The following is a 26,342-nucleotide window of genomic DNA, read 5'->3' on the forward strand; positions in this document are numbered from 1 at the left end:
GTAGTCTTGAGGGATGGTGTGTGTGTGTGTGTAGGTAGTCTTGAGGGATGGTGTGTGTGTGTGTGTGTAGGTAGTCTTGAGGGATGGTGTGTGTGTGTGTGTAGGTAGTCTTGAGGGATGGTGTGTGTGTGTGTGTGTAGGTAGTCTTGAGGGATGATGTGTGTGTGTGTGTGTAGGTAGTCTTGGGATGATGTGTGTGTGTGTGTGTAGTCTTGAGGGATGATGTGTGTGTGTGTGTGTAGTCTTGAGGGATGATGCGTGTGTGTGTGTGTAGTCTTGAGGGATGATGCGCGTGTGTGTGTGTGTGTGTGTGTGTGTGTGTGTGTGTGTGTGTGTGTAGTCTTGAGGGATGGTGTGTGTGTAGGTAGTCTTGAGGATGATGATGTGTGTGTGTGTGTGTGTAGGTAGTCTTGAGGGATGGTGTGTGTGTGTAGGTAGTCTTGAGGGATGGTGTGTGTGTGTGTGTGTGTGTAGGTAGTCTTGAGGGTGTGTGTGTGTGTGTGTGTGTGTGTAGTCTTGAGGGATGATGTGTGTGTGTGGTGTAGGTAGTCTTGAGGGATGATGTGTGTGTAGGTAGTCTTGAGGGATGGTGTGTGTGTGTGTGTAGGTAGTCTTGAGGGATGGTGTGTGTGTGTGTGTGTAGGTAGTCTTGAGGGATGGTGTGTGTGTGTAGGTATTCTTGAGGGATGATGTGTGTGTGTGTGTAGGTAGTCTTGAGGGATGATGTGTGTGTGTGTGTGTAGGTAGTCTTGAGGGATGATGTGTGTGTGTGTGTGTAGGTAGTCTTGAGGGATGATGTGTGTGTGTGTAGGTAGTCTTGAGGGATTATGTGTGTGTGTGTAGGTAGTCTTGAGGGATGATGTGTGTGTGTGTAGGTAGTCTTGAGGGATGGTGTGTGTGTGTGTGTGTAGGTAGTCTTGAGGGATGGTGTGTGTGTGTGTGTAGGTAGTCTTGAGGGATGGTGTGTGTGTAGGTAGTCTTGAGGGATGGTGTGTGTGTGTGTGTGTAGGTAGTCTTGAGGGATGATGTGTGTAGGTAGTCTTGAGGGATGATGTGTGTAGGTAGTCTTGAGGGATGATGTGTGTAGGTAGTCTTGAGGGATGATGTGTGTAGGTAGTCTTGAGGATGATGTGTGTGTGTGTGTGTGTGTGTGTGTGTGTGTGTGTGTGTGTGTGTGTGTGTGTGTGTAGTCTTGAGGGATGGTGTGTGTGTAGGTAGTCTTGAGGGATGATGATGTGTGTGTAGGTAGTCTTGAGGGATGATGATGTGTGTGTGTGTGTGTGTGTAGGTAGTCTTGAGGGATGGTGTGTGTGTGTGTGTGTAGGTAGTCTTGAGGGATGATGTGTGTGTGTGTGTGTGTGTGTGTGTGTGTGTGTGTGTGTGGGTGTGGGTGTGTAGTCTTGAGGGATGATGTGTGTGTAGGTAGTCTTGAGGGATGGTGTGTGTGTGTGTGTGTGTGTGTGTGTGTGTGTGTGTGGGTAGTCTTGATGAGGGATGATGTGTGTGTGTGTCGGTAGTCTTGAGGGATGATGTGTGTGTGTGTGTGTCGGTAGTCTTGAGGGATGGTGTGTGTGTGTGTCGGTAGTCTTGATGGGGGATGATGTGTGTGTGTGTGTGTGTGTGTCGGTAGTCTTGATGAGGGATGATGTGTGTGTGTGTGTGTGTGTGTCGGTAGTCTTGATGAGGGATGATGTGTGTGTGTGTGTGTCGGTAGTCTTGATGAGGGATGATGTGTGTGTGTGTGTCGGTAGTCTTGATGAGGGATGGTGTGTGTGTGTGTCGGTAGTCTTGATGAGGGATGATGTGTGTGTGTGTGTGTGTCGGTAGTCTTGATGAGGATGATGTGTGTGTGTGTGTGTGTGTGGTAGTCTTGATGAGGGATTATGTGTGTGTGTGTGTGTGTGTGTCGGTAGTCTTGATGAGGGATTATGTGTGTGTGTGTGTGTCGGTAGTCTTGATGAGGGATTATGTGTGTGTGTGTGTCGGTAGTCTTGATGAGGGATTATGTGTGTGTGTGTGTCGGTAGTCTTGATGAGGGATTATGTGTGTGTGTCGGTAGTCTTGATGAGGGATTATGTGTGTGTGTGTGTGTCAGTAGTCTTGATGAGGGATTATGTGTGTGTGTGTGTGTGTAGTCTTGATGAGGGATTATGTGTGTGTGTGTGTGTGTGTAGTCTTGATGAGGGATTATGTGTGTGTGTGTGTGTGTAGTCTTGATGAGGGATTATGTGTGTGTGTGTGTGTGTAGTCTTGATGAGGGATTATGTGTGTGTGTGTGTGTGTGTGTGTGTGTGTGTGTGTGTGTGTGTGTGTGTGTGTGTCTCGGTAGTCTTGATGAGGCATGATGTGTGTGTGTGTCTCGGTAGTCTTGATGAGGGATGATGTGTGTGTGTGTGTGTGTGTGTCGGTAGTCTTGATGAGGGATGATGTGTGTGTGTGTACCTGTGGGGTGAGGTTGCAGAGCACCAGCCAGCAGCTTCCTCTGGAGGTCCCCCCATCACTCCAAGCAGAGCCTGCTAGAATCAAAGCACATAGGAATCAGTTCCAGATATTAGAAAACCACTACCTCTGTACTTGCGGCAGGCAGCTCTGGAGCAATGAATGATAAATAAACCCTACTGTACTTTAAGCTTGCAGCACCCAGAATAAAATATTTAATTTATCTGGGTCTGCATCCCAAATGGCACCACATTCCCTTTATAGTGCACTAGTATTGACCAGTGCCCATATGGAATATGGTGCCATTTGGGATGGCGCATCAGATCAAGGCAAGGGACATCCTGGGTACATTTAGTCTGCTGAATGCTTTCCCAGGCAGCAGGGCAGCACAGAACAGTACAGGGTGGAAAGACTCAGAAACATAGGCCCCTCCATTCTCTACAACGTTGTGTTATGACATTACCAGGGCCATATCTGGTTTCCTGGATCCCACTCGAGCTGCCCCAGCCACGGGCCTGCCACGGGCCACGGGACGGCGAGGCCTGCTTCTGATTGGTGAGTCCCGGGGGTGGGCGTGGCAGCTGCTGGGACTGTTGGTTGCGATTGGTCTTCCACATCTTGTTGTGTCCAATGGGCTCAGGGGGCCAGCTGGTCTTATACTCTGTGTAATTTGCTGTGAGTAACAGGAAATGAACTAGAGTCAGAACTGCCTCTGTAATAACCGCACACGTGGCGGATGGAACACACAGAAAAACTAAACGAAGACAGAGTTGAAACTTGATTTACTGAATGATACAACAGCTGAAACAGTATATGAGTGAAAAAAGCAGAGAAACACTACTGAGTGAATGTGTAACACTTTCAGTGAAAGGCACATTAGGACATTCATAAACCATACATAACACATTTACAGCAATACTGTGAGTGTTTTCCAGTCTGCTACCTGAGTTGTGTGCGTTATTGAGGGGGATGTCTGAGGCACTGTAGGGCCAGGCACCAGGTGAAGGCAGCAAGGTGTTCAGGGAGGGGTTGGGTTCTGAAACAAACACCACAAGCTTAGCTAGCATCAACACACATGTATTATTATCACAACCTGATGTTTAACTGTATTGATGGGTATGATTTCAGTGTTCAGTTTTTGACTTTGTGAGAACACGGAGGGTTGACAATATACTTATGTAATGTGTTACTGTTAAGTAATAAGTAATGTCAGGTCAGCCGGTCTCAGCAACTAGTGCTCGGAATGTGGACTTAGTCATAGAAACAGGAGTAACTCTGCTTCAATATAGGTAAGTACCGGTGTTGTCTCTTAGCAACTGGTGCTCTGTGTCGTTGAGGCTGGACGGCCCAGGGATTCCCATCATGCTCCCTGGGGTCATGTAGGGATCAGACTCGGGGTCGATGCTCTGGATCCCCTTCCAGGGCACGCCGGGCTGGAACTCTGACATCACAGACAAACATACAAGAATTCTGGATTAGAATGGCAGGGGCAGTATTGAGTAGCTTGGATGAAAGGTGCCCATATCAAACGGCCTGCTCCTCAGTCATAGTTGCTAATATTTGCGTATTATTAGTAGTATTGGATAGAAAACACTCTGAAATTTCTAAAACTGTTTGAATGATGTCTATGAGTATAACAGAACTCATATTGGCAGGTAAAATCCTGAGTTGAAATCAAAACAGGAAGTCAGAAATCTGAGCTTGTATGTATTCAGAGTCCCCAATGAAATCCCCTTTAGATATGAATGATGTTGCACTGCCTAGGGGTTCCACTTGATGTCAACCATCAATATAAATTATAATGAGGCTTCTATGTTGTTGTGGAAGTGAATGAGAACAGAATATATCAGATGTCCATCAAGCAGCCATTTTGTGATCGCGCTTTTTCCTCATGGTAGTCACTTGCGTTCCATTGCTCACGAAGACAAGAATACTCCGGTTGGAACTTTATTGGAGCTATATGTTAAAAACATCCTAATGATTGATTCTGTACTTAGTTTGAAATTTTTCTTCAACCGGTAATATCACTTTTTGAAGTTTTTGTCCGATATAATAATGACCAGAATTAGCATTTGGATATGTATACCAAACGCACTAACAAAAGAAGGTATTTGGACAGAAATAACGGACATTTTCATTTATTGCGGACCTGGGATTCCTGGAGTGCTTTCTGATGTAGATCAAAGGTAAGGGCATATTTATAATGTAATTTCATGTTTATGTTGACGCAATCTTTGCAGCTGTGGTGTTTTTACTTTTGAGCGCCGTCTCAGATTATTGCATGCGTTTCTTTTCCGTAAAGTTTTTTAAAAAATCTGACACAGCGGTTGCATTACGGAGAGGTATATCTATAATTCCATGTGTATAACTTGTATTACCATCTACATTTATGATGAGTATTTCTGTTGAATGATGTGGCTATGCAAAATCACTTGATGTTTTTGGTAACTGGTGAATCTAACGCGCCAATGTAAACTCAGATTTTTTTTATATAAATATGAACTTTATCAAACAACACATGCATGAATTGTCTAACATGAAGTCTTATGAGTGTCATCTGATGAATAAAATTCAAGATTAGTGATTAATTTTCTTTCTTTCTGGTTTTTGTGAATGCTATATTTTGCTGGAAAATGGCTGTGCTTATTGTGGTTTGGTGGAGACCTAACAATCGTTTGTAGTGCTTCGGACATTTTGGTGGGATTAACAACGAGAATAGCTTTAAAATGATATAAAACATGTATGTTTTAGGAATTGTAATTATGAGATTTCTGTGGTTTGAATTTGGCGCCCTCTATTTTCACTGGTAGTTGTCATATCGATCCCGGTATCGGGATTGCAGCCATAACAGATTATTAACCCTAGTCACAGAGAGTTGCAGGCTTCTGTTCCAGCCCAACACTAACTGATTCAGGGGATTTGATCAAATCAGGTGTGTTAGTGGTGGGATAGAACAATCCCTGCACATTCAGTTGATATTTAGAAGGGCCACTCACCAGGAGGCCAGCTGGACGTGCCCTGGGGCTTGGAGCCCATCTTGTTCCCAGGAGTACGGTGCCAGTTGTCCCCCTGTGTGGGCATACCTAGCCCCTCCCCTCCCATCATGTCATACTGGGAATATGGCGAGCCCCCCCTCCTCATAGGAGTGGACATAGGACCTGAAAGAGAGAGGGGGATGGAAGAGAGGGGGAAGAGAAGACCATGAGATGAAGAGAATAAAAAAATAAAGTCAGATGAAAAAGCAGCTGATGGGTTGACAATGTTGGCATGTCATACTTCCATGTAATTAATTCAGTACACTCACTACAGAATAAGGGCGTTCGCTCTCACCGTTTTTGTGGAGGCTCTCAGGAAGGGAAGGGGCAGGAGAGTGACCCTCCATCATCCATTTGAAGCGGGATTGCTGCCCCCCCACGTCCTTCATGCACCCTGGGCCCCCCACCACCGAGCCCCCCATGTCCAGACCAGACATGTTCACTCCTCCACTGTACCCTAGGTGGGGGGGAGCAGAAAGGTGTCAGAGCTGATGGCAGGTGGCATGTACAATGACTCAATTACATGCAGAGCGTCAGTCAGTATGCAATGAAAATGCACAAGACGGTCTACATTGTTAGTGGTTTGTATTGACAATAATATATTCTAGTTAGGTGTTCATTTTAAGAATGTTCTCCCAGGTAAAAAGCGAAATCTCAAGTATGTGACAATAGATTATTATGCATCCTTTATCTCCATTCATGTCTGTGTGTACACCACTCACCAGAGTAGCCCTGTGTTTTCTGGTGCAGGTCCAGAGAGCCCCCCATGCCTGGATGGGGCAGGGAGTCTGCCATAGGCAGTTTTGGGCCTCCCCCTCCCAGGTGAGAGGGGGACAGTTTGGAGCCCACTCCCACCCCACCGACGCCCTGCTGCTGCTGTTGCCTCTGCTGCTGGAGAATAGCCACGATCCTGGCCAGCTGAGGAGAGAGAGATGACGGATTAGTGGGATTGAAACCCCTGTAAGCAAACACAGCAACATGCGCGCATCACCACAGTCTGACTATCTATGCGATGCTGTGATTCCTCAAGTAATTCCTCAAGTACAGAGGTTTACCCGAGTCATGGCATGAAATAAGTGGGGTTGTGTTGTTTCCAATGCAGTAGTATTAGTAGCTGCTGTACCAGAAGTGGCATGTTGTGGGTCGGCCTTCTGCCGTACGTTCTGGTATAGAGTAGAAGTAGTAGCAGTGCTTGACTTGGACTTAAGTAGGTGCCTGTACTCATTTTGGGTGCAGTAGTAGTAGGGTTGTAACAGTATTATTTTATTAACTATTTAAAAAAATAAACATTTACATTACATTTAAGTCATTTAGCAGATGCTCTTATCCAACCTTTATTTAACTACGCAAGTTTACATACACTGAGTTGACTGTGCCTTTAAACAGCTTGGAAAATTCCAGAAAATGATGTCATGGCTTAAGAAGGCTAATTGACATCATTTGAGTCAATTGGAGGTGTACCTGTGGCTGTATTTCAAGGCCTACCTTCAAATTCAGTACCTCTTTGCATCATGGGAAAATCAAAAGAAATCAGCCAAAACCTCAGAAAAACAATCGTAGACCTCCACAAGTCTGGTTCATCCTGGGGAGAAATTTCCAAACGCCTGAAGGTACCACATTCTGTACAAACAATAGTAAGCAAGTATAAACACCATGGGACCACGCAGCTGTCATACTGCTCAGGAAGGAGACGCGTTATGTCTCCTAGAGACAAATGTATTTCGGTGCGGAAAGTACAAATCAATCCCAGAACAACAGCAAAGGACCTTGTGAAGATGCTGGAGGAAACAGGTACAAAATATCTATATCCACAGTAAAACGAGTCCTACATTGACATAACCTGAAAGGCCGCTCAGCAAGGAAGCAAGCAAGCCACTGCTCCAAAACCACCATAAAAAAAAGCCAGACTATGGTTTTACAACTGCACATGGGGACAAAGATCATCCTTTTTGGAGAAATGTCCTCTGGTCTGATGAAACAGAAATATAACTATTTGGCCATAATGACCATCGTTATGTTTGGAGGAAAAAGGGGGATTCTGGATGGGGCAGGGAGTTTTTCGACTTGCAAGCCGAAGAACACCATCCCAACCGTGAAGCACGGAGGTGACAGCATCATGTTGTGGGGGTGCTTTGCTGCAGGAGGGCCTGGTGCACTTCACAAAATAGATGGCATCATGAGGAAAGAAGATTATGTGAATATATTGAAGCAACATCTCAAGACATCAGTCAGGAAGTTAAAGCATGGTCGCAAATGGGTCTTCCAAATGGACAATGACCCCAAGCATACTTCCAAAGTTGTGGCAAAATGGCTTAAGGACAACAAAGTCAAGGTATTGGAGTGGCCATCACAAAGCCCTGACCTCAATCCCATAGAAAATTTGTGGGCAGAACTGAAAAAGCATGTGCGAGCATGGAGGCCTACAAACCTGACTCAGTTACACCAGCTCTGTCAGGAGGAATGGGCCAAAATTCACCCAACTTATTGTGGGAAGCTTGTGGAAGGCTACTCTAAATGGTTGACCCAAGTTAAACAATTTAAAGGCAATGCTACCAAATACTAATTGACCCACTGGGAATGTAATGAAAGAAATAAAAGCTGAAATAAATACTTCTCTACTATTATTCTGACATTTCACATTCTTAAAATAAAGTGGTGATCCTAACTGACCTAAAACAGGGAATTTTTACTAGGATTACATGTCAGGGATTGTGAAAAACTGAGTTTAAATGTATTTGGCTAAGGTGTATGTAAACTTCCGTCTGTATATATTTTTGTAGTCGGGACCCGCAGTCCATACTGCCCCCGCTCTGTGTCCGGACCGCCAGTTGAGTATGGGGGAGGGGGAGCGTCAATATTATCAGATGTGCTATTGGCAATAAGCATCATCACCTGTAGCCTAAATGATGCAGCATAGTGGATATAAATTGTACATAGGTTGAAGCATACGGTTTGTCCATCTGCATTTACACCATTGGACATATCCTGATTGTAATTATTATTAATAATGTTATTATAAATACATAAATTATTATTCACTCAATTATTTTGGGGGGTTTAATACAAAGTAGGCCTATGTTATTGCTCTTTTAAGATGCCATTGCCACTTTAAGAGCTCTGTTGCGCAGCTGCGCCTAACATATTTGTAAAACGATGCCACTTGCGCAATTGGAAGGAGCAGACAAATAAACGTGGTAGCAATGGAAAACTGGGATCCCCCTCTTTCAACAAAGGACAAAACTGCTTTGTTGAGCATTGACTTGCAGAATTCCCTCCTATGGCTCTCGCAATTAGAATGCGCCTCGAGAGGAATATTTATCTCGCATAGAACACACAACAAGACGATTTGGTAAATAGGTCAAACTATTCTATAGGGTTGTCTGATTAAAAATATATATATATAAAAACATGAGCTGGCGTACACCCAGAGAAAATTATTTTATGTGGAGGTGCTGACTAACGGTGAATAAACTATAAGCTATAAAAAATAGAGCCGCACACTATATATAAATGCCCAGTAATTTATTGGGTAAGTCACCACTGTTTCAGCATCACTGTGCCTTCTTCAGAGTAATGTCAAGAATGCTTGAAGCAGGTTATGTAGAGAAACAGCGCAACCAATGACAACAGTGAGGGGTGTGCCATGATTATTAAGTGAATTAGAATGAATTGAGTAAAACTTAAAAAACAATAGTTTATAACATATTGAATATATTAGGCTATTGTTATCATATGGAAACAATTAAATATTGTGCATAATATTAGCAAACATACATTGTTTAATTAAATGTCACATATATTTAATTGTTTCCTATTTAATACAAAATTGTTACATGTAATGCATAATAAGCATCATCAACAGAGGGAACATATTGGGTGTACGCTGATGAGCTGTGGAGAGAAAATATCCATTTATAAGACTTGCTCATAAAAGAGAGAGTTGTTTATTTGGGGCCTGAGATCAAAGTCAATTTCCAGACCACTAGGGGTCAAAGTATTTAGATGGGATATCCAGTAAGCCTCCTTTTGAAAAAGTAGGATCTCAATGTTACCTCCTCTCCTTGGTAGCGCAATATGCTCAATGCCTGTGTATTTGAGGGAGGAGATGGGATGGTTAGCTTCAACAAAGTGAGCTGCTACTGGATAGAGCAAAAAGTTCATTCGTACCTCCCTCCAAATGCAATGCATCCATAGAAACCTTCTGCAGGATTGTTGAAAATGATGTAGGTGACCTACTGAAAGACTAACAGAAACAGAAATCCTATGATAACTGGAGTAGACACGAGAGAATGGCTCTTATGGACTTCAAGTCAGATCCTTCGATTATCATTAAAAACACATGACTATGTGAATGAAAGTTATGACAACTATCTAAAGGTGACTTCTATATGAATTATAACCCTAACCTAGAATTCCAGCATAATATCTCATCCACAGTGGAAAGCTGTTTGGAATCAGGCCAAATCACCAAAATATTATGTGAATTTCTGTGTTAAATTTTCTAAGATAGCAACTTTTTATACAGTCGCTAAATTACAAAAGAAAGTCTCCTCCCCCAGGTAGACCCATTGTAGCAGCAATCGACTGATGCCCAACATTTATAAGTTTGTGGATCACCATATTAAACCGATGGTTGAGAATCTCCCATCTTATTTCAGACACTAGTCACAAGATCTCATTGATAGAGGGCTAAGGAAGGATACCCGAGGGCACCCTGCTGGCCACTTTTGATGTGGAGAGCTTGTACACCAACATCCCACACACTGGAGGCTTGCAGGCGCTACAACACTCCCTTCAGCAGAGAGACTCTACCCTTGCTCTATCCAACAGACACCCCCCCCCCTACTTTCTAAAATCCTCCTATGGAAGAGATACATATATGTCTTTGTGCTCTGGGAAGGAAATCAGCAGTAACTAAATTAATTCCAAACTCGCTCTGAATAATTAAAAATTCACCATGCAGACTGATGAGAAATAAACTACCTGGACTTATGGATCATAAAAGAGCATTACACACAGACGTTTACACAAAGCCCACAATACCCTGCTATGTGTGGATAGTATGAATCCCCTTCCCCTCAAGAAAGGTCTACCATTTAGCAAATTATGCAGGGTTAAACAAATCTGTGGCCACCAGACAGATTTTGACAGCAATTCCAAATGAGAGTCTACAAGGACAAAACTCTTGATGCTGCAATGATAAAAATCTCACAAACCAAGAGAGGAAATGCTAAAAACTCAACCAAAGAAGAAAAACACCACAACAGCCTTTTTTCACCAAGTACACCAAGTGTATGGAGGACATGAAAGAAATTGTGAAAAAGCACTGGCATATTCTGCAATCGGACAAAACAATATATATAAAAATATAATCACGCAACTCTTCAAGGAACCCCCACTGGTGGTCTAGAAGCGTGGTCACAATATTGGAGATATTGGTGAGATCAGCTTGGTGAGCTTGGTGAGATCTGACCTGCCCACTCAAACACTCTTGACACCCATTCCAAATGGTAACTACAAATGTGGCTATAAGGTCTAAAAATCCCTGTTAGGTGTATCTCATGCAAGACCAAGGCAGTAATCTATTTTATCACTTGTTCATGTGGGAAAGCCTACATAGGACAAACGAAAAGGCAATAAAACAACGCATAGCTGAACACCGCAGCCCCAATCAGGTATAAGAACATTTGACTATCCAGTAGCAGCTCACTTTGTTGAAGCTAACCATCCCATCTCCTCCCTCAAATACACAGGCATTGAGCATGTTGCTCTACCAAGGAGAGGAGGTAACGTCGAGATCCTACTTTTACAAAAGAAGGCTTACTGGATATCCCATCTAAAAACATTGACCCCCGGTGGTCTGAATAAAATATAACTATTTTCTCCAGACGATTTGAGGGAGTGCACACATGCAGCTATTCTGTGTTGAGCAGTTAACAAAGAAACAGCTACTCCTATACGCTTAATTTAGAGTTATTAATGTAACTTTTTTGTCGTTCAATACATTGTAAGGCCGGGGGGTCAAAATCAAAAGTAACAGCCAGTATCTGGTGTGGTCACCAGCTGCATTAAATACTGCTGTGCATCTCCTCCTCATGGACTGCACCAGATTTGCCCAGTTCTTGTTGTGAGATATTACCCCACCCCTTCCACCAAGGCACCTGCAAGTTCCCAGACATTTCTGGGGGGGGGAATGGCCCTAGCCCTCACCCTCCGATCCAACAGGTCCCTGACGTGCTCAATGGGATTGAGATCCGGGCTCTTCGCTGGCCATGGCAGAACACTGAATTTCCTGTCTTGCATGGAATCACGCAAAGAACGAGCAGTATGGCTGGAGTCATTGTCATGCTGGAGGATCATGTCAGGATGAGCCTGCAGGAAGGGTACCACATGAGGGAGGAGGATGTCTTCCCTGTAATGCATAGCGCTGAGAACAAGCTCAGTCCGATGATGCTGTGACACACCACCCCAGACCATGACGGACCCTCCACCTCGATCCCACTCCAGAGTACAGGCTTCGGCGTAACACTCGTTCCTTCGACGATAAACGCGAATCCGACCATCGCCCATGGTGAGACAAAACCGCAACTTGTCAGTGAAGAGCACTTTTTGCCAGTCCTGTCTGGTCCAGCGACGGTGGTTTTGTACCCATAGGTGACGTTGTTGCCGGTTATGTCTGGTGAGGACCTGACTTACAACAGGCCTACAAGCCCTCAGTCCAGCCTCTCTCAGCCTATTGCGGACAGTCTGAGCACTGATGGAGGGATTGTGCGTTCCTGTTGTAACTCGGGCAGTTGTTGTTGCCATCCTGTATCTGTCCCGCAGGTGTGATGTTCGGATGTACCGATCCTGTGCAGGTGTTGTTACACGTGGTCTGCCACTGCGAGGACGATCAGTTGCCCATCCTGTCTCCCTGTAGCGCTGTCTTAGGCGTCTCACAGTACGGATGTTGCCATTTATTTCCCTGGCCACATCTGCAGTCCTCATGCCTCCTTGCAGCATGCCTAAGGCACGTTCACGCAGATGAGCAGGGACCCTGGGCATCTTCCTTTTGGTGTTTTTCAGTCAGTAGAAAGGCCTCTTTCCTATCCTAAGTTTTCATAAATGTGACCTTAATTGCCTACTGTCTGTAAGCTGTTAGTGCCTTAACGACCGTTCCACAGGTGCATGTTCATTAATTGTTTATGGTTCATTGAACAAGCATTTAAACCCTTTACAATGAAGATCTGTGAAGTGATTTGGATTTTTATGAATTATCTTTGAAAGACAGGGTCCTGAAAAAGGGACGTTATATAGGCCTATGGGCTAGGCTACATGAGGTGAGCGAGTATGATTCAAACAAAATGCGATAAAAAAAAACAAAAAAAAAACGATAAAATGCAATTGTGTTCATAGCTTAAGCCTGCCCATACCTTAATCCCACCACCACCATGGGGCACTCTTAAAGTTGATATCAGCAAACCGCTAGCCCACACGATGCCATACACGTGGTCTGCGGTTGTGAGGCCAGCCGGATGTACAGCCAAATTCTTTAAAATGACTTTGGAGGAGGGTTATGGTAGAGAAATGAACATTACATTCTCTGGCAAAAACTCTGATGGACATTCCTGCAGTCAGCATGCCAATTGCACGCTCCCTCAAAACACGAGACATCTGTGGCATTGTATTGTGTAACAAAACTGCACATTTGAGGAATGAATTATTCCTAGCACAAGGTGCATCTGTGTAGTGATCAAGCTGTTTAATCAGCTTCTTGATATGCCACACCTGTCAGGTGGAAAGATTATCTTCCCAAAGGAGAAATGCTCACCAACAGGGATATAAACAAATGTGTGCATAAAATTGAGAAATACATTTTTGTGCGTATGTAAGATTTCTGGGATCATTTATTTAATCTCATGAAACCAACACTTTACATGTTGCGTTTATATTTTTGTTCAGTGTATTTGGGAATATATTTCATTGGACAGACATGATTCTGTATTAGACCTGTCATCTAATCAATATAATAGTAGTAGTAACAGTAAAAGTATTACCTGTTGTGGGTCGGCCTGCTGGCGTGGGTTTTGGGGGAACTTCCTCTGGTTCTGTAAGAGCTGTTGGAGCTGCTGTGGTGAGGTGAGCTGTTGCTGCTGGGGGTTCTGCTGCTGCTGCTGGAGGAGGAGCTGGCAGGCCTGGGGGAGAGGGATAGACGACTGTAAACACCTGTTACAACACCCTAAGAAGAGGAGGGCAGTTTGAACACAGCAGGTAGAGAGAGGAGGGGTATGGACAGAGGTTGATGTCTGATAAAGCTGTAAGATCTCAAAATATGTTTTAAAAACAAATTGGGCCTACAGTATAGTTGGAAAGTATTCAGACCCTTTCCCCTTTTCCATATTTTGTTACGCTACAGCCTTACTCTAAAATGGATTAAAACATTTTAAAAACTCAATCGAAACACAATACCCCATAATGACAAAGCAAAAATAGGTTTAGACATTTTTGCAAATGTATTAAAAATAAAGCCAGACATCCCTTATTTACATAAGTATTCAGACCCTTCACTGTGAGACTCAAAATTGAGCTCAAGTGCATCCTGTTTCCACTGATCATCCTTGAGATGTTTCTACAACTTAATTGGAGTGCACCTGTAGTAAATTCAATTGATTGGACATTATTTGAAAAGGCACACACTTGCCTATATAAGGTCCCACAGTTGACAGTGCATGTCAGAGCAAAAACCAAGCCATGAGGTCGAAGGAATCGTCCATAGAGCTCAGAGGCACAGATCTAGGGAAGGGTACCAAAAAGGTTTCTGCAGCATTGAAGGTCCCCAAGAACACAGAGACTATCATCATTCTTGAATGGAAGAAGCTTTGAACAACCAAGACTCTTCCTAGAGCTGGCCGCCCGGCCAAACTGAGCAATCGGTAATTGGGCTTGAATGCTAAAAGTCACATCTGGAGGAAACCAGGCACTGCTCATCACCACTCCTGAATGGTAAAGCGGTCAGTCCCTGGGTCGAATCCAGGCTGTATCACATCCGGCCGTGATTGGGAGTCCCATAGGGCGGCGCACAATTGGCCCAGCATCGTCCGGGTTTGGCCATTGTTGTAAATAAGAATTTGTTCTTAACCGACTTGCCTAGTTAAAGAAAGGTTCAAATAAAATCACCTGGTCAATACCATCCCTACGGTGAAACATGGTGGCGGCAGCATCATGCTGAGGGGATGTTTTTCAGTGGCAGGGACTGGGAGACTAGTCAGGATCGAGGGAAAGATGAACGGAGAAAAGTACAGAGATGAAAGTCCATGACAAAAACCTGCTCCAGAGCAATCAGGACCTTAGACTGGGATGAAGGTTCACCTTCCAACAGGACAACGACCAAAGCACACAGCCAAGACAACGCAGGAGTGGCTTCGGGAGAAGTCTCTGAATGTCCTTGAGTGGCCCAGCCAGAGCCCGGACTTGAACCCGATCGAACATCGCTGGAGACACCTGAAAATAGAGCGAAAGGCTAGAGCTGCCGCTTTCAAGGAGCAGGAGACTAATCCGGACACTTGTAAGAAATCCGCTATGCCCTCTGACGAACCATCAAACAAGCAAAGTGTCAATAAAGGATTAAGATAGAGCCGGTGTAGTAGGATTAAAAAGCTTGTCAGATGTAGCAGGGCTTAAACTATTACGGACTACAAAGGAAAATCCAGACGCGTGCCGCTCAGTGACGCGTGCCTACCAAACAAGCTAAATGCCTTTTATGCTCGCTTCGAGGCAAGCAACACTGAAGCATGCACGAGAGCACCAGCTGTTCTAGATGACTGTGATAATACTCTCTGTAGCAGATGTGAACAAAACCTTTAAAACAGGTCCAGCACATGTACTCAAAGCATGCAAAGACCAACTGTCTTCACTGACATTTTCAACCTCTCCCCAATACCTAGAGAGACCACAATAGTCCCTATGCCCAAGGAAGCGAAGGTAACCTGCCTAAATGATTACCGCCCGTGGAACTCACGTCGTTAGCCATGAAACGCTTTGAAAGGCTGGTCATGGCTCACATCAACAGCATCGCCTCGGACACTTTAGACACACTCCAATTCGCATACCGCCCCAACAGATCCACAGATGACACAATCTCATTCGCACTCCACACCACTCTTTCTAACCTCGAGAAAAGGAAAACCTACGTGAGAATGCTGTTCATAGACAACAGCTCAGCGTTCAGCCCTCGAAGCTCATCACCAAGCTAAGGACTCTGGGACTAAACACCTCCCTCTGCAACTGGATCCTGGACTTCCTGACAGGCCACCTACAGGTGGTAAGAGTAGCCAACAACATGTCTGCCACGCTGATCCTTAACACTGGGGCCCCTCACGGGTGTGTACTTAGTCCCCTCCTGCATTCCCTGTTCAACCACGACTGTGTGGCCAAACACGACTCAAACCCCATCATTAAGTTTGCTGACGACACAACAGTGGTAGACTTGATCACCGATAACGATGAGACGGCCTATATGGTGGTCAGAGAACTGGCAGTGTGGTGCCAGGACAACAACCTCTCCCTCAATGTGAGCAAGACAAAGGAGTTGATCATGGACTTCAGGAAAACGCAGGCCGAAGAGGCCCCCATTAACATCGATGGGGCAGTAGTGGAGCGGGTAGAGAGCCTCAAGTTCCTTGGTGTCCACAACACCAACGAACTATCATGGTCCAAACATACCAAGACAGTTGTGAACAGGGCACAGCAAAACATTTTTCCCCTCAGGAGACTGAAAAGTTTAGGCATAGGCCCACAGATCATCAAAAGGTTCTATAGCTGCACCATCGAGAGCATCCTTACTGGTTGCATCACCACCTGGTATGGCAACTGCTTGGCATCTCACTGTAAGGCACCAGAGGGTAGTGCGAACAGCCCAGTACATCACTGGGGCTAAACTTCCTGCCATCCAGGACCTATATAATAGGCAGTATCAGAGGAAAGCCCATAAAATTGTCAGAGACTCCAGTCACCCAAGTTATAGACTGTTGCCTCTGCTACCGCACGGCAAGTGGTACCGGAGCGCCAAGTCTAGGTCCAAAAGGCTTCTCAACAGCTTCTACCCCCAAGCCCATTAGACTGATGAACAATTCATAAAAATCGCCACCGGACAATTTACATTGACACTGCTGCTACTCGCTGTTTGTTTATTACCTATGCATAGTCACTTCGCCACCACTTACATGTACAAAATACATCAACTAGCCTGTACCCCTGCACACTGACTCGGTACAGGTGCCACATGTATATAGCCTCGTTAATCTTTGTGTTACTTTTTTATTTGAGCCTACTTGGTAAATATTTTCTTATTTAACTGCACTGTTGGTTAAGGGCTTGTAAGTAAGCATTTCACGGTATAAATTTGCAAACATTTCTAAAAACCTGCTTTTGCTTTATCATTATGGGGTATTGTGTGTAGATTTGGGGGGGATTTAATTCACTTTAGAAAAAGGCTGTAAAGTAACGAAATGTGGAAAGTCAAGGGGTCTGAATACTTTCCGAATGCACTGTCTATATTAGAGGTTGACCGAATAATCGGTATGGCCGATTTCAAGTTTTCATAACAATCGGAAATCGGTATTTTTGGACACCGATTTTGCCTTTAAAAAAAAAAAATTATACAATATTTAACGAGGCAAGTCAGTTAAAGAACACATTCTTATTTTAATTGACGGCCTAGGAACGGTGAGTTAACTGCCTTGTTCAGGGGCAGAACGACAGATTTTTACCTTGTCAGCTCAGGGATTTCAATCTGGCAGATTTACGGTTAAACTAGTCCAATGCTCTAACCACATGCCTTACTTTGCACTCCACGAGGAGACTGCCTGTTACTCTAATGCAGTAAGAAGCCAAGGTAAGTTGCTAGCTAGCATTAAACGTATCTTATAAAAACAAATCAATCATAATCACTAGTGGTTGATGATATTACTAGTTTATCTAGAGTGTCCTACGTTGCATATAATCGATGCGGTGCACATTCGAGAAAAAGGACTGTCGTTGCTTCAACGTGTACCGAACCATAAACATCAGTGCTTTTCTTAAAATCAATACGCAGAAGTATATTTTTTTTAAGCCTGCATATTTAGCTAAAAGAAAGGTTAGCGGGCAATATTAACCAGGTGAAATTGTATCACTTCTCTTGCGTTCATTGCACGCAGAGTCAGGGTATATGCAACAATTTGGGCTGCATGGCTCATTGCGAACTAATTTGCCAAAATTTTACGTAATTATGACATAACATAAGGTTGTGCAATGTAACAGCAATATTTAGACTTATTGATGTTAGATAAATTACGGAACGGTTCCGTATTTCACCGAAAGAATAAACATTTTGTTTTCTAAATGATAGTTTCCGGATTTTACCATATTAATGACCCAAGGCTCGTATTTCTGTGTTATTATGTTATAATTAAGTCTATGATTTGATAGAGCAGTCTGACTGAGCGATGGCAGGCACCAGCAGGCTTGTAAACATTCATTCAAACAGCACTTTTGTGCGTTTTGCCAGCAGCTCTTCGTTGTGCTTCAAGCATTGCGCTGTTTATGACTTCAAGCCTATCAACTCCCGAGATTAGGCTGGTGTAACTGATGTGAAATGACTAGCTAGTTAGCGGGGTGCGCGCTAATAGCGTTTCAAACGTCACTCGCTCTGAGACTTGAGAGTAGTTGTAACGCTGCTTCGAGGGTGGCTGTTGTCGATGTGTTCCTGGTTCGAGCCCAGGTAGCGGCGAGGAAAGGTAGAATTCCTATAATAACTACAACCTAAAACTTCTTACCTGGGAATGTTGAAAACTCATGTTAAAAGGAACGACCAGCTTTCATATGTTCTCATGTTCTGAGCAAGGAACTTAAAACGTTAGCTTTCTTACATGGCACATATTGCACTTTTACTTTCTTCTCCAACACTTTGTTTTTGCATTATTTAACCCGTTACTCCTACCCCCTACTTTTTCGAACATTCTGTTAAAAATCGCGCAACATTTCAGCACCCTGCTACTCATGCCAGGAATATAGTATATGCATATGATTAGTATGTGTGGATAGAAAACACTCAGACGTTTATAAAACTGGTTAAATCACGGCTGTGACTATAACAGAACGTGCGTTTCATCGAAAAGTGCAGGAAAATCTGATCACTGAAAATGGGAAAATATATCCATGCGCCAGTTCAACCCATTGTTAAACGTGAACCACATTAAATGGGGCCGAGGTTGCAATACCTACAGCTTCCACACGATGTCAACAGTCTTGTCATTTGCCTACGATTTGTTTCTTGGTCAAACAGACACAAGGCAGCGCAGTTCTTCCGGTCTCCGACCGGATATTTTGGTTGAGATTTACCCGGACATTATTTCCAGACGTACAGCTATAGAATATACATCGCCTCGTGATCAATTTGATCGCTTATTAACGTTTACTAATACCTAAAGTTGCATTACAAAAGTATTTCGAAGTGTTTTGTGAAAGTTTATCGTCGACTTTTTTTATTTTAAAAAAATGACGTTACGTTATAAAACGCAATTTTTTTCCTTGATCACAGTCTTCATAGATCGATATCTAGGCTATATATGGACCGATTTAATCGGAAAAAAGACCCAATAGTGATGTTTATGGGACATCTAGGAGTGCCAACAAAGAAGATGGTCAAAGGTAATGAATGTTTTATATTTTATTTGTGCGTTTTGTGTAGCGCCGACTATGCTAATTATTTTGTTTACTTCCCCTGCGGGTCTTTTGGGGTGTTACATGCTATCAGATAATAGCTTCTCATGCTTTCGCCAAAAAGCATTTTAAAAATCTGACTTGTTGCCTGGATTCACAACGAGTGTAGCTTTAATTCAGTACCCTGCATGTGTATTTTAATGAACGTTTGAGTTTTAACGAGTGCTATTAGCATTTAGCGTAGCGCATTTGCATTTCCAGATGTCTAGATGGGACGCCTGCGTGTCGGGTAGGAGCAAGAGGTTAAACCAAATTGAACGTGCTTCATTATTTATTTGAGGCTAAATTGATTTTATTTATGTATTATATTAAGTTAAAATAAGTGTTCATTCAGTATTGTTGTAATTGTCATTATTACATGTATTTTATTTTATTTATAAAATCAGACGATTAATCGGTATCGGCTTTTTTTTGTGTTGGTCCTCCAATAAATCGGTACCGCCGTTGAAAAATCATTTTAAAAAAATTGGCCGACCTCTAGTCTATATAGGTACAGTTGAAGTCGGAAGCTTACATAAACAAGTTTTAATGACTCCAACCTAACACGGAAATCAAAACGCCATCGTGCATAAATATAGTTTGTCCCCCTACACCAAACGTGATTACGACACGCAGGTTAAAATATCAAAACAAACTCTGAACAAATTACATTAATTTGGGGACAGGTCGAAAAGCATTAACTATTTATGGCAATTTAGCTTGCACTTGCTAGCTAATTTGTCCTATTTAGCTAGCTTGCAGTTGCTAGCTAATTTGGGATATAAACATTAGATTGTTATTTTACCTGCAATGCACAAGGTTCCCAACTCCAACAATTAATCCACACGTAAAAACGATCACCCGAATCGTTTCTAGTCATCTCTCCTCCTTCCAGGCCTTTCCATCGTTTAATATATGGTGATTGGCATCTAAACTTTCATAGTATTACCATGACAACAGGCAACAGTTCGTCTTTCAATCACCCACGTGGGTATAACCAATGAGGAGATGGCACATGGGTACCTGATTCTATAAACCAATGAGGAGATGGGAGAGGCAGGACTTGCAGCGCGATCTGCATCAGAAATAGGAATGACTTCATTTTAGCCCTTGGCAAAGCAGACGCTCGTTGACAAGCGCGAGCAGTGTGGGTGCAATAATTGAATAACAGATTCCTAAATTTATTTTGCAATGCACGCGAAGCGAGCGGTGTAGTCAGGGTATGTATATGTATATGTGTGTGTATGTATGTATATACACTGCTCAAAAAAATAAAGGGAACACTTAAACAACTCAATGTAACTCCAAGTCAATCACACTTCTGTGAAATCAAACAGTCCACTTTGGAAGCAACACTGATTGACAATACATTTCACATGCTGTTGTGCAAATGGAATAGACAACAGGTGGAAATTATGAAGAAAAAAGTATTTAAGAATATTTCATTCATTCAGATCTAGGATGTGTTATTTTAGTGTTCCCTTTATTTTTTTGAGCAGTGTATACACATACACACAGTTTGAAGTCAGAAGTTTACATACACTTAGGTTGGAGTCATTAAAACTCGTTTTTCAACCACTCCACAAATTTCTTGTTAACAAACTATAATTTTGGCAAGTTGCTTAGGACATCTACTTTGGGCATGACACAAGTACTTTTCCAACAATTGTTTACAGACAGATTATTTCACTGTATCACAATTCCGGTGGGTCAGAAGTTTACATACACTAAGTATACAAATAAACCTTTATTTAACTATGCAAGTCAGTTAAGAACACATTCTTATTTATAATGACGGTGGGTCGTTCAGGGGCAGAACGACAAATTCTTACCTTGCCAGCTCTGGGATTCGATTCAGCAATCTTTCGGTTACTGGCCCAACGCTCTAACCAATAGGCGACCTGCCGCCCCAACAGTAACAGTAGTGGTGACGGTAAACAGTAGTAACAGCAGTGGTGCTGGTAACGGTAGTAGTGGTGGTGGTGGTAGTGTGTCCCCCCCCCCTCCAACAATAGTTTACAGACAGATTATTTAACTTATAATTCACTGGATCACAATTCCAGTGGGTCAGAAGTCTACATACACTGAGTTGACTGTGCCTTTAAACAGCTTGGAAATTCCAGAAAATTATGTCATGGCTTTAGAAACTTCTGATCGGCTAAATGACATCATTTGAGTCAATTGAAGGTGTACCTGTGGATGTATTTTAAGACCTACCTTCAAACTCAGTGCCTCTTTGCTTGACATCATGGGAAAATCAAAAGAAACCTGCCAAGACCTCAGAATTTTTTTGTAGACCTCCACAAGTCTGGTTCATCCTTGAAAACAATTTCCAAACACCTGAAGGTACTACGTTCATATGTACAAACAATAGTACGCAAGTATAAACACCATGTGACCATGCAGCCATCATACCGCTCAGAAAGGAGACGTGTTCTGTCTCCTAGAGATGAAGGTATTTTGTTGCGAAACGTGCAAATCAATCCCAGAACAACAGCAAAGGACCTTGTGAAGATGCTGGAGGAAACAGGTACAAAAGTATCTATATCCACAGTAAAAACGAGTCCTATATCGACAACCTGAAAGGCCGCTCAGCAAGGAAGAAGCCACTGCTCCAAAACCGCCATAAAAAAGCTAGACTAAGGTTTGCAACTGCACATGGGGACAAAGATAGTACTTTTTGGAGAAATGTCCTCTTGTCTGACGAAACAAAAATAGAACTGTTTGGCAATAATCACCGTTGTTATGTTTGGAGAAAAATGGGGAGGCTTGCAAGCCAAAAAACACCATCCCAACCGTGAAGTATGGGGGAAGCAGCATCATGTTGTGGGGGTGCTTTGCTGCAGGAGGGACTGGTGCACTTCACATAATAGATGGCATCATGAGGGAGGAATATTATGTGGATATATTGAAGCAACATCTCAAGACATCAGTAAGGAAGTCAAAGCTTGGTTGCAAATGGGTTTTCCAAATGGACAATGACCCCAAGCATACTTCCAAAGTTGTGGCATAATGACAACAATGTCAAGGTATTAGAGTGGCCATCACAAAGCCCTGACCTCAATCCCATAGAAAATTTGTGGGCAGAACTGAAAAAGCGTGTGCGAGCAAGGAGTCCTACACACCTGAGTCAGTTACACCAGCTCTGTCAGGAGGAAGCTTGTGGAAGGCTACCCAAAACGTTTGACCCAAGTTAAACAATTTAAAAGCAATGCTACCAAATACCAATTGAGTGTATGTAAACTTCTGACCCACTGGGAATGTGATGAAAGAAATAAAAGCTGAAATAAATCAATAATTCTCTATCTATTATTCTGACATTTCACATTCCTAAAATAAAGTGGTAATCCTAACTGACCTAAAACAGGACATTTTTACTAGGATTAAATGTCAGGAAATATGAAAAACTGAGTTTAAATGTATTTGGCTAAAATGTATGTAAACTTCAGACTTCAAATGTATATAAAACATTGATGCTTCAACCAACATGGATTTAATCAGAACAAATCTAAGTTAAGTTTTTGTGTTCCTCAAGGCTTTGTTCTGTGACCACTACTGTGATCATTCTAGTGTTGTATAGGAGTATAGCTACTCACCAGCTGGAACTGAATGTGCGGAGGGTAGATGCTGCTCAGCATGGCGATGTGCTGGGGGGACAGCTGAGGGGGGAACACGCCCCCTCCTACAGCTCCCACCCCACCCACACCTCCGACTCCACCCACGCTGGGAGGCGGCATCTGCTTCAGCACAGAACCTGGCACCTGGAACACGGACCATCGTGTTACCATGGGAACGTGGAATATAAAGCATCTTGTCTAGCACATTCCATTTCAAAACAGAAAATCAGTGAGTGCACTCATCGATTTGCTGAGTTTTTTTTAATCCATTGAGTATAGTCACCTAAATACTCCCATTAGCCTATGATCAAGAGTAGGCTGGTGAAATAAATCACATCTCTGGAAACAACGTTTCACAGAAAGAACTTACTAAGAAACCAACGGACCAAAAATCTTTTGTTCTGAGCAGAGGTTTGGGCATATAGGAGATTGATTTACATAAGGGAGTCCCTTGAAAAAAGCCTTGTAACGGTGAACGTAAAAACAACTGACTACTTCTAGAGTCTGATAAAATGTAAAAAAAAATATATATATAAATAATAAACAAAAGGGTACCTGAGGTGACAGGAACTGATGAGGCACTTGTGCTCGTATCCCTGCGGACGGGTTTATGGATGGCACACCGGGCTGGTGTCTGGACGGGGGCATCCCACCACCGCTGCTGCCAAACATGTTATGACCACCCTGACAAGGAAACAGAGGGAGGGAGTGGGTTACAAACATGGCTGACTCATTGACAGACATAACGATGGGGGAGATAGGGTGGGAAATGAGACGATACTGACACAGAGGAAATTATTTTGGGGGACTTTGTACTTGATGCTTAAATGGAAAATCTGCAATTGCTGCATACATTTTTTTCTTCTATTAAATGATATGTACTCATTGATTTTTAAAGAACACAATTTATGAGGGATAGACAGTAAGATAAGTTTCTATGTACAGGGAGATGTGGTGAAGTAGCCTGTCCCAGATCTTATGGAATAACAACAATAGTCAGTTGGCTAAAGCAGAAACAGATCTGGGACCAGCTTAGTGGTGGAGCAATGAGCTGATGGTCTAATGGAGACAGAGGGACACAGCCTTACTTGTCTAGGGGGGATAGTGTGGTTGTAGAGGGGGGAGGGCTTGTAGACAGAGGGTGGAGAGTACTCCTCCCCAAGGCACCCATCCTGATTGGTGAAAGGCAAGGTCTGCTGATCACAGTGACAGCCAATCAAAGTAGTTTCCCAATATGGGGGAAGAAGTAGGTGAGACAGGGAAGGGACCGGAAGAGGGACACCAAAATAAGGAGGGAACAGGAAGAAGGTTACCAAAAGAAGGAGGGGAAGGAAGAAAGAGACATAGAATAAAGTGTTAATGAGACAAGTGGTACTTGGAGAAGTCAAAGTCACAGAGGTGGCGTCCGAAATGGAACCATGTACCCTTTAGTGCACTACTTTTGACCAATACCTACAGGGCTCTTATCAAAAGTAGTGTACTATAAAGAGAAAAAGATGCCATTTTAGACACATCCACAGAGCGTTGCAATGGTCTGAGGTACCAACCTTGTCATAGTAAGGCCCAGGGTCGCCAGGCCCCATCTCTTTGGAACCAGGTGAACGGTAGACCATCCCTCCTCCTCCCATGGCTCTCTGCCCTACTTTACGCATCTCTCCATTGTAGTCATTCAGGCCCATCCCTCGCTTCTCTCCTTCCATCTTCTTATCCTGAGGACCAGGGGCCAAGTCCAGAGGCCGCCCACTAGGATCATCACCCTGCAAACACAGCACATATCCTCATCACTACCACCATAAATCAACCCCACCACACCTATTGGCATGTCACGCTCATTGTAATAGATACAACAACACATTTCTCACTACATACAGTATCTCAAACACACAGTGGATGCCTGTGGGCTCTAAGCCTTTTCTCTGAAACTTACCAGGAGCCCCATGTTGGAGAACTGTTTGTTCATGGGGTTCATCCAGGAGTCTCCTCCTCCACTCTTCAGGGGAGCCTGAGAGACAAACATACAGATATAACATTTCTGGTAGTAGGTTTTCTGGCACAAACAAAGGCCATTTTCCCACCAAAAGGCCTCATCAAAAATCCAACTCTTCTCAAGTATCTGAATGAGGCAACCACCATAGAAAACCTAACCTAACCCATTGTGGATGCTGTCCTACCTTGTTGTTGGGCTTCTTGCCCCCGTGACCTTGGCCCCAGCCCCCACTGTTATAGGACGAGCTGCTGCCCTGGGACCCAACACTGTTCCACACCCCTGCTCCTCCCTCCTCCTCTTCCTCCCAGCTGGGGTGACGCGAGGCCGCCACCGAGCCCTGGTCTCCTTCACCCCAGCCTCCTTCTTGCATAGACTTTGAACCTGCTATGGAAATAACAATGAGTAGCATTATTACACCAATAATATGCTGTGTGTTATGACGACACTGCAAATCTGTGATTGTGTCTAGAGTTTTTGGGAGACATTTTGTAAACAAACCCTATGTCTCCATCATTAATGGTTAAAAAGTTACTGATGATTTACTCTGAGAATTTAGCATGATCAGAGTGAATAGAATATTATAACGGCCATGGACATAAATGGTCGCTGCTCACTAGAACTCGTCACTGCTCTGTGGGCAGAATGGCACTAACTTCATGACAGTCCGCTTGTAGTTTGCCAAAGGGCACCTCAAGGACGCAGACCATGAGAAACAAGATTATCTGGTCTGATGAAACCAATATTGAACTCTTTGGCCCGAATGCCAAGAATCACATCTGGAGCAAACCTGGCACCATCCCTACGGTGAAGCATGGTAGTGGCAGCATCATGCTGTTGGGATGTTTTTCAGCGGCAGGGACTGGGAGACTCGCAGGATCGAGGGAAATATTAACAGAGCAGAGGGAGATCAGAGAGATCCTTGATGAAAACCTGCTAAATAGCTGTGCAGCAATGGGAGAAACTTCCCAAATACAGGTGTGCCAAGCTTGTAGTGTCATACCCAAGAAGTTGAGGTTGTAGTCGCTGCCAAAGGTGCTTCAACAAAGTACTGAGTAAAGGGTCTGAATACTATGAAAATGTGTACATTTGTTTATTTGTAATTTGCAAAAAACATGATTATTTATTTTTTTACATTATGGGGTATTGTGTGTAGATTGATGAAGGGAAAATCAATATACTCAATTTTAGAATGTAGAAAAGGTAAAGTGGTCTAAATACTTTCTGAATGCACTGAACCTAATCAGACATCGTCATGTCTTTTTGAGGCTTTACAGTAGTTAGTTTCCTTACCAGATTTGATGGGGTTGGGTGAGGGGTTTCCCCAGCCAGAGGTGTTCTTCCCAGGTTCCTCCCCAGGGTCTCCCCAGCCGGTGGGGGTCTCAGTGGGCTTCCCCCAGGCTGCGGTGCCGTTGTCCACCGGGGGGTCTGAGGGAGAGCCACCGTCCCAGCCAGACGATGGAGCTACACACATGGGCAGGGATAGGGATGTATCCATCAGTGATACAGTGGTGTGATTTATGTACTGTGCTCTATAGGTTGATGGGA

The 26,342-nt window shown here is 43.5% G+C and overlaps 1 protein-coding gene across 1 annotated transcript in view; it reads right to left on the bottom strand.

Moving 5' to 3' along the window:
• The window catches only part of tnrc6ba (trinucleotide repeat containing adaptor 6Ba), a 44,941-nt gene that overhangs the window by 10,318 nt on the left and 8,281 nt on the right, over positions 1 to 26,342 (bottom strand). Inside the window, exons 7-21 of the mRNA XM_052478429.1 lie at positions 26,088 to 26,258; positions 24,982 to 25,181; positions 24,738 to 24,812; positions 24,358 to 24,567; positions 23,899 to 24,006; positions 23,366 to 23,494; positions 22,790 to 22,954; positions 13,511 to 13,669; positions 6,197 to 6,392; positions 5,770 to 5,931; positions 5,436 to 5,597; positions 3,737 to 3,880; positions 3,383 to 3,475; positions 2,903 to 3,112; positions 2,443 to 2,516 (exon numbers count right to left, since the gene is read on the bottom strand). Coding sequence (XP_052334389.1) covers positions 2,443 to 2,516; positions 2,903 to 3,112; positions 3,383 to 3,475; positions 3,737 to 3,880; positions 5,436 to 5,597; positions 5,770 to 5,931; positions 6,197 to 6,392; positions 13,511 to 13,669; positions 22,790 to 22,954; positions 23,366 to 23,494; positions 23,899 to 24,006; positions 24,358 to 24,567; positions 24,738 to 24,812; positions 24,982 to 25,181; positions 26,088 to 26,258 — 2,258 coding nt within the window. The remainder of the gene's footprint in view (positions 1 to 2,442; positions 2,517 to 2,902; positions 3,113 to 3,382; positions 3,476 to 3,736; positions 3,881 to 5,435; positions 5,598 to 5,769; positions 5,932 to 6,196; positions 6,393 to 13,510; positions 13,670 to 22,789; positions 22,955 to 23,365; positions 23,495 to 23,898; positions 24,007 to 24,357; positions 24,568 to 24,737; positions 24,813 to 24,981; positions 25,182 to 26,087; positions 26,259 to 26,342) is intronic.

The sequence above is a fragment of the Oncorhynchus keta genome, chromosome 24 (assembly GCF_023373465.1).
Source record: "Oncorhynchus keta strain PuntledgeMale-10-30-2019 chromosome 24, Oket_V2, whole genome shotgun sequence".
NCBI lineage: Eukaryota > Metazoa > Chordata > Actinopteri > Salmoniformes > Salmonidae > Oncorhynchus > Oncorhynchus keta.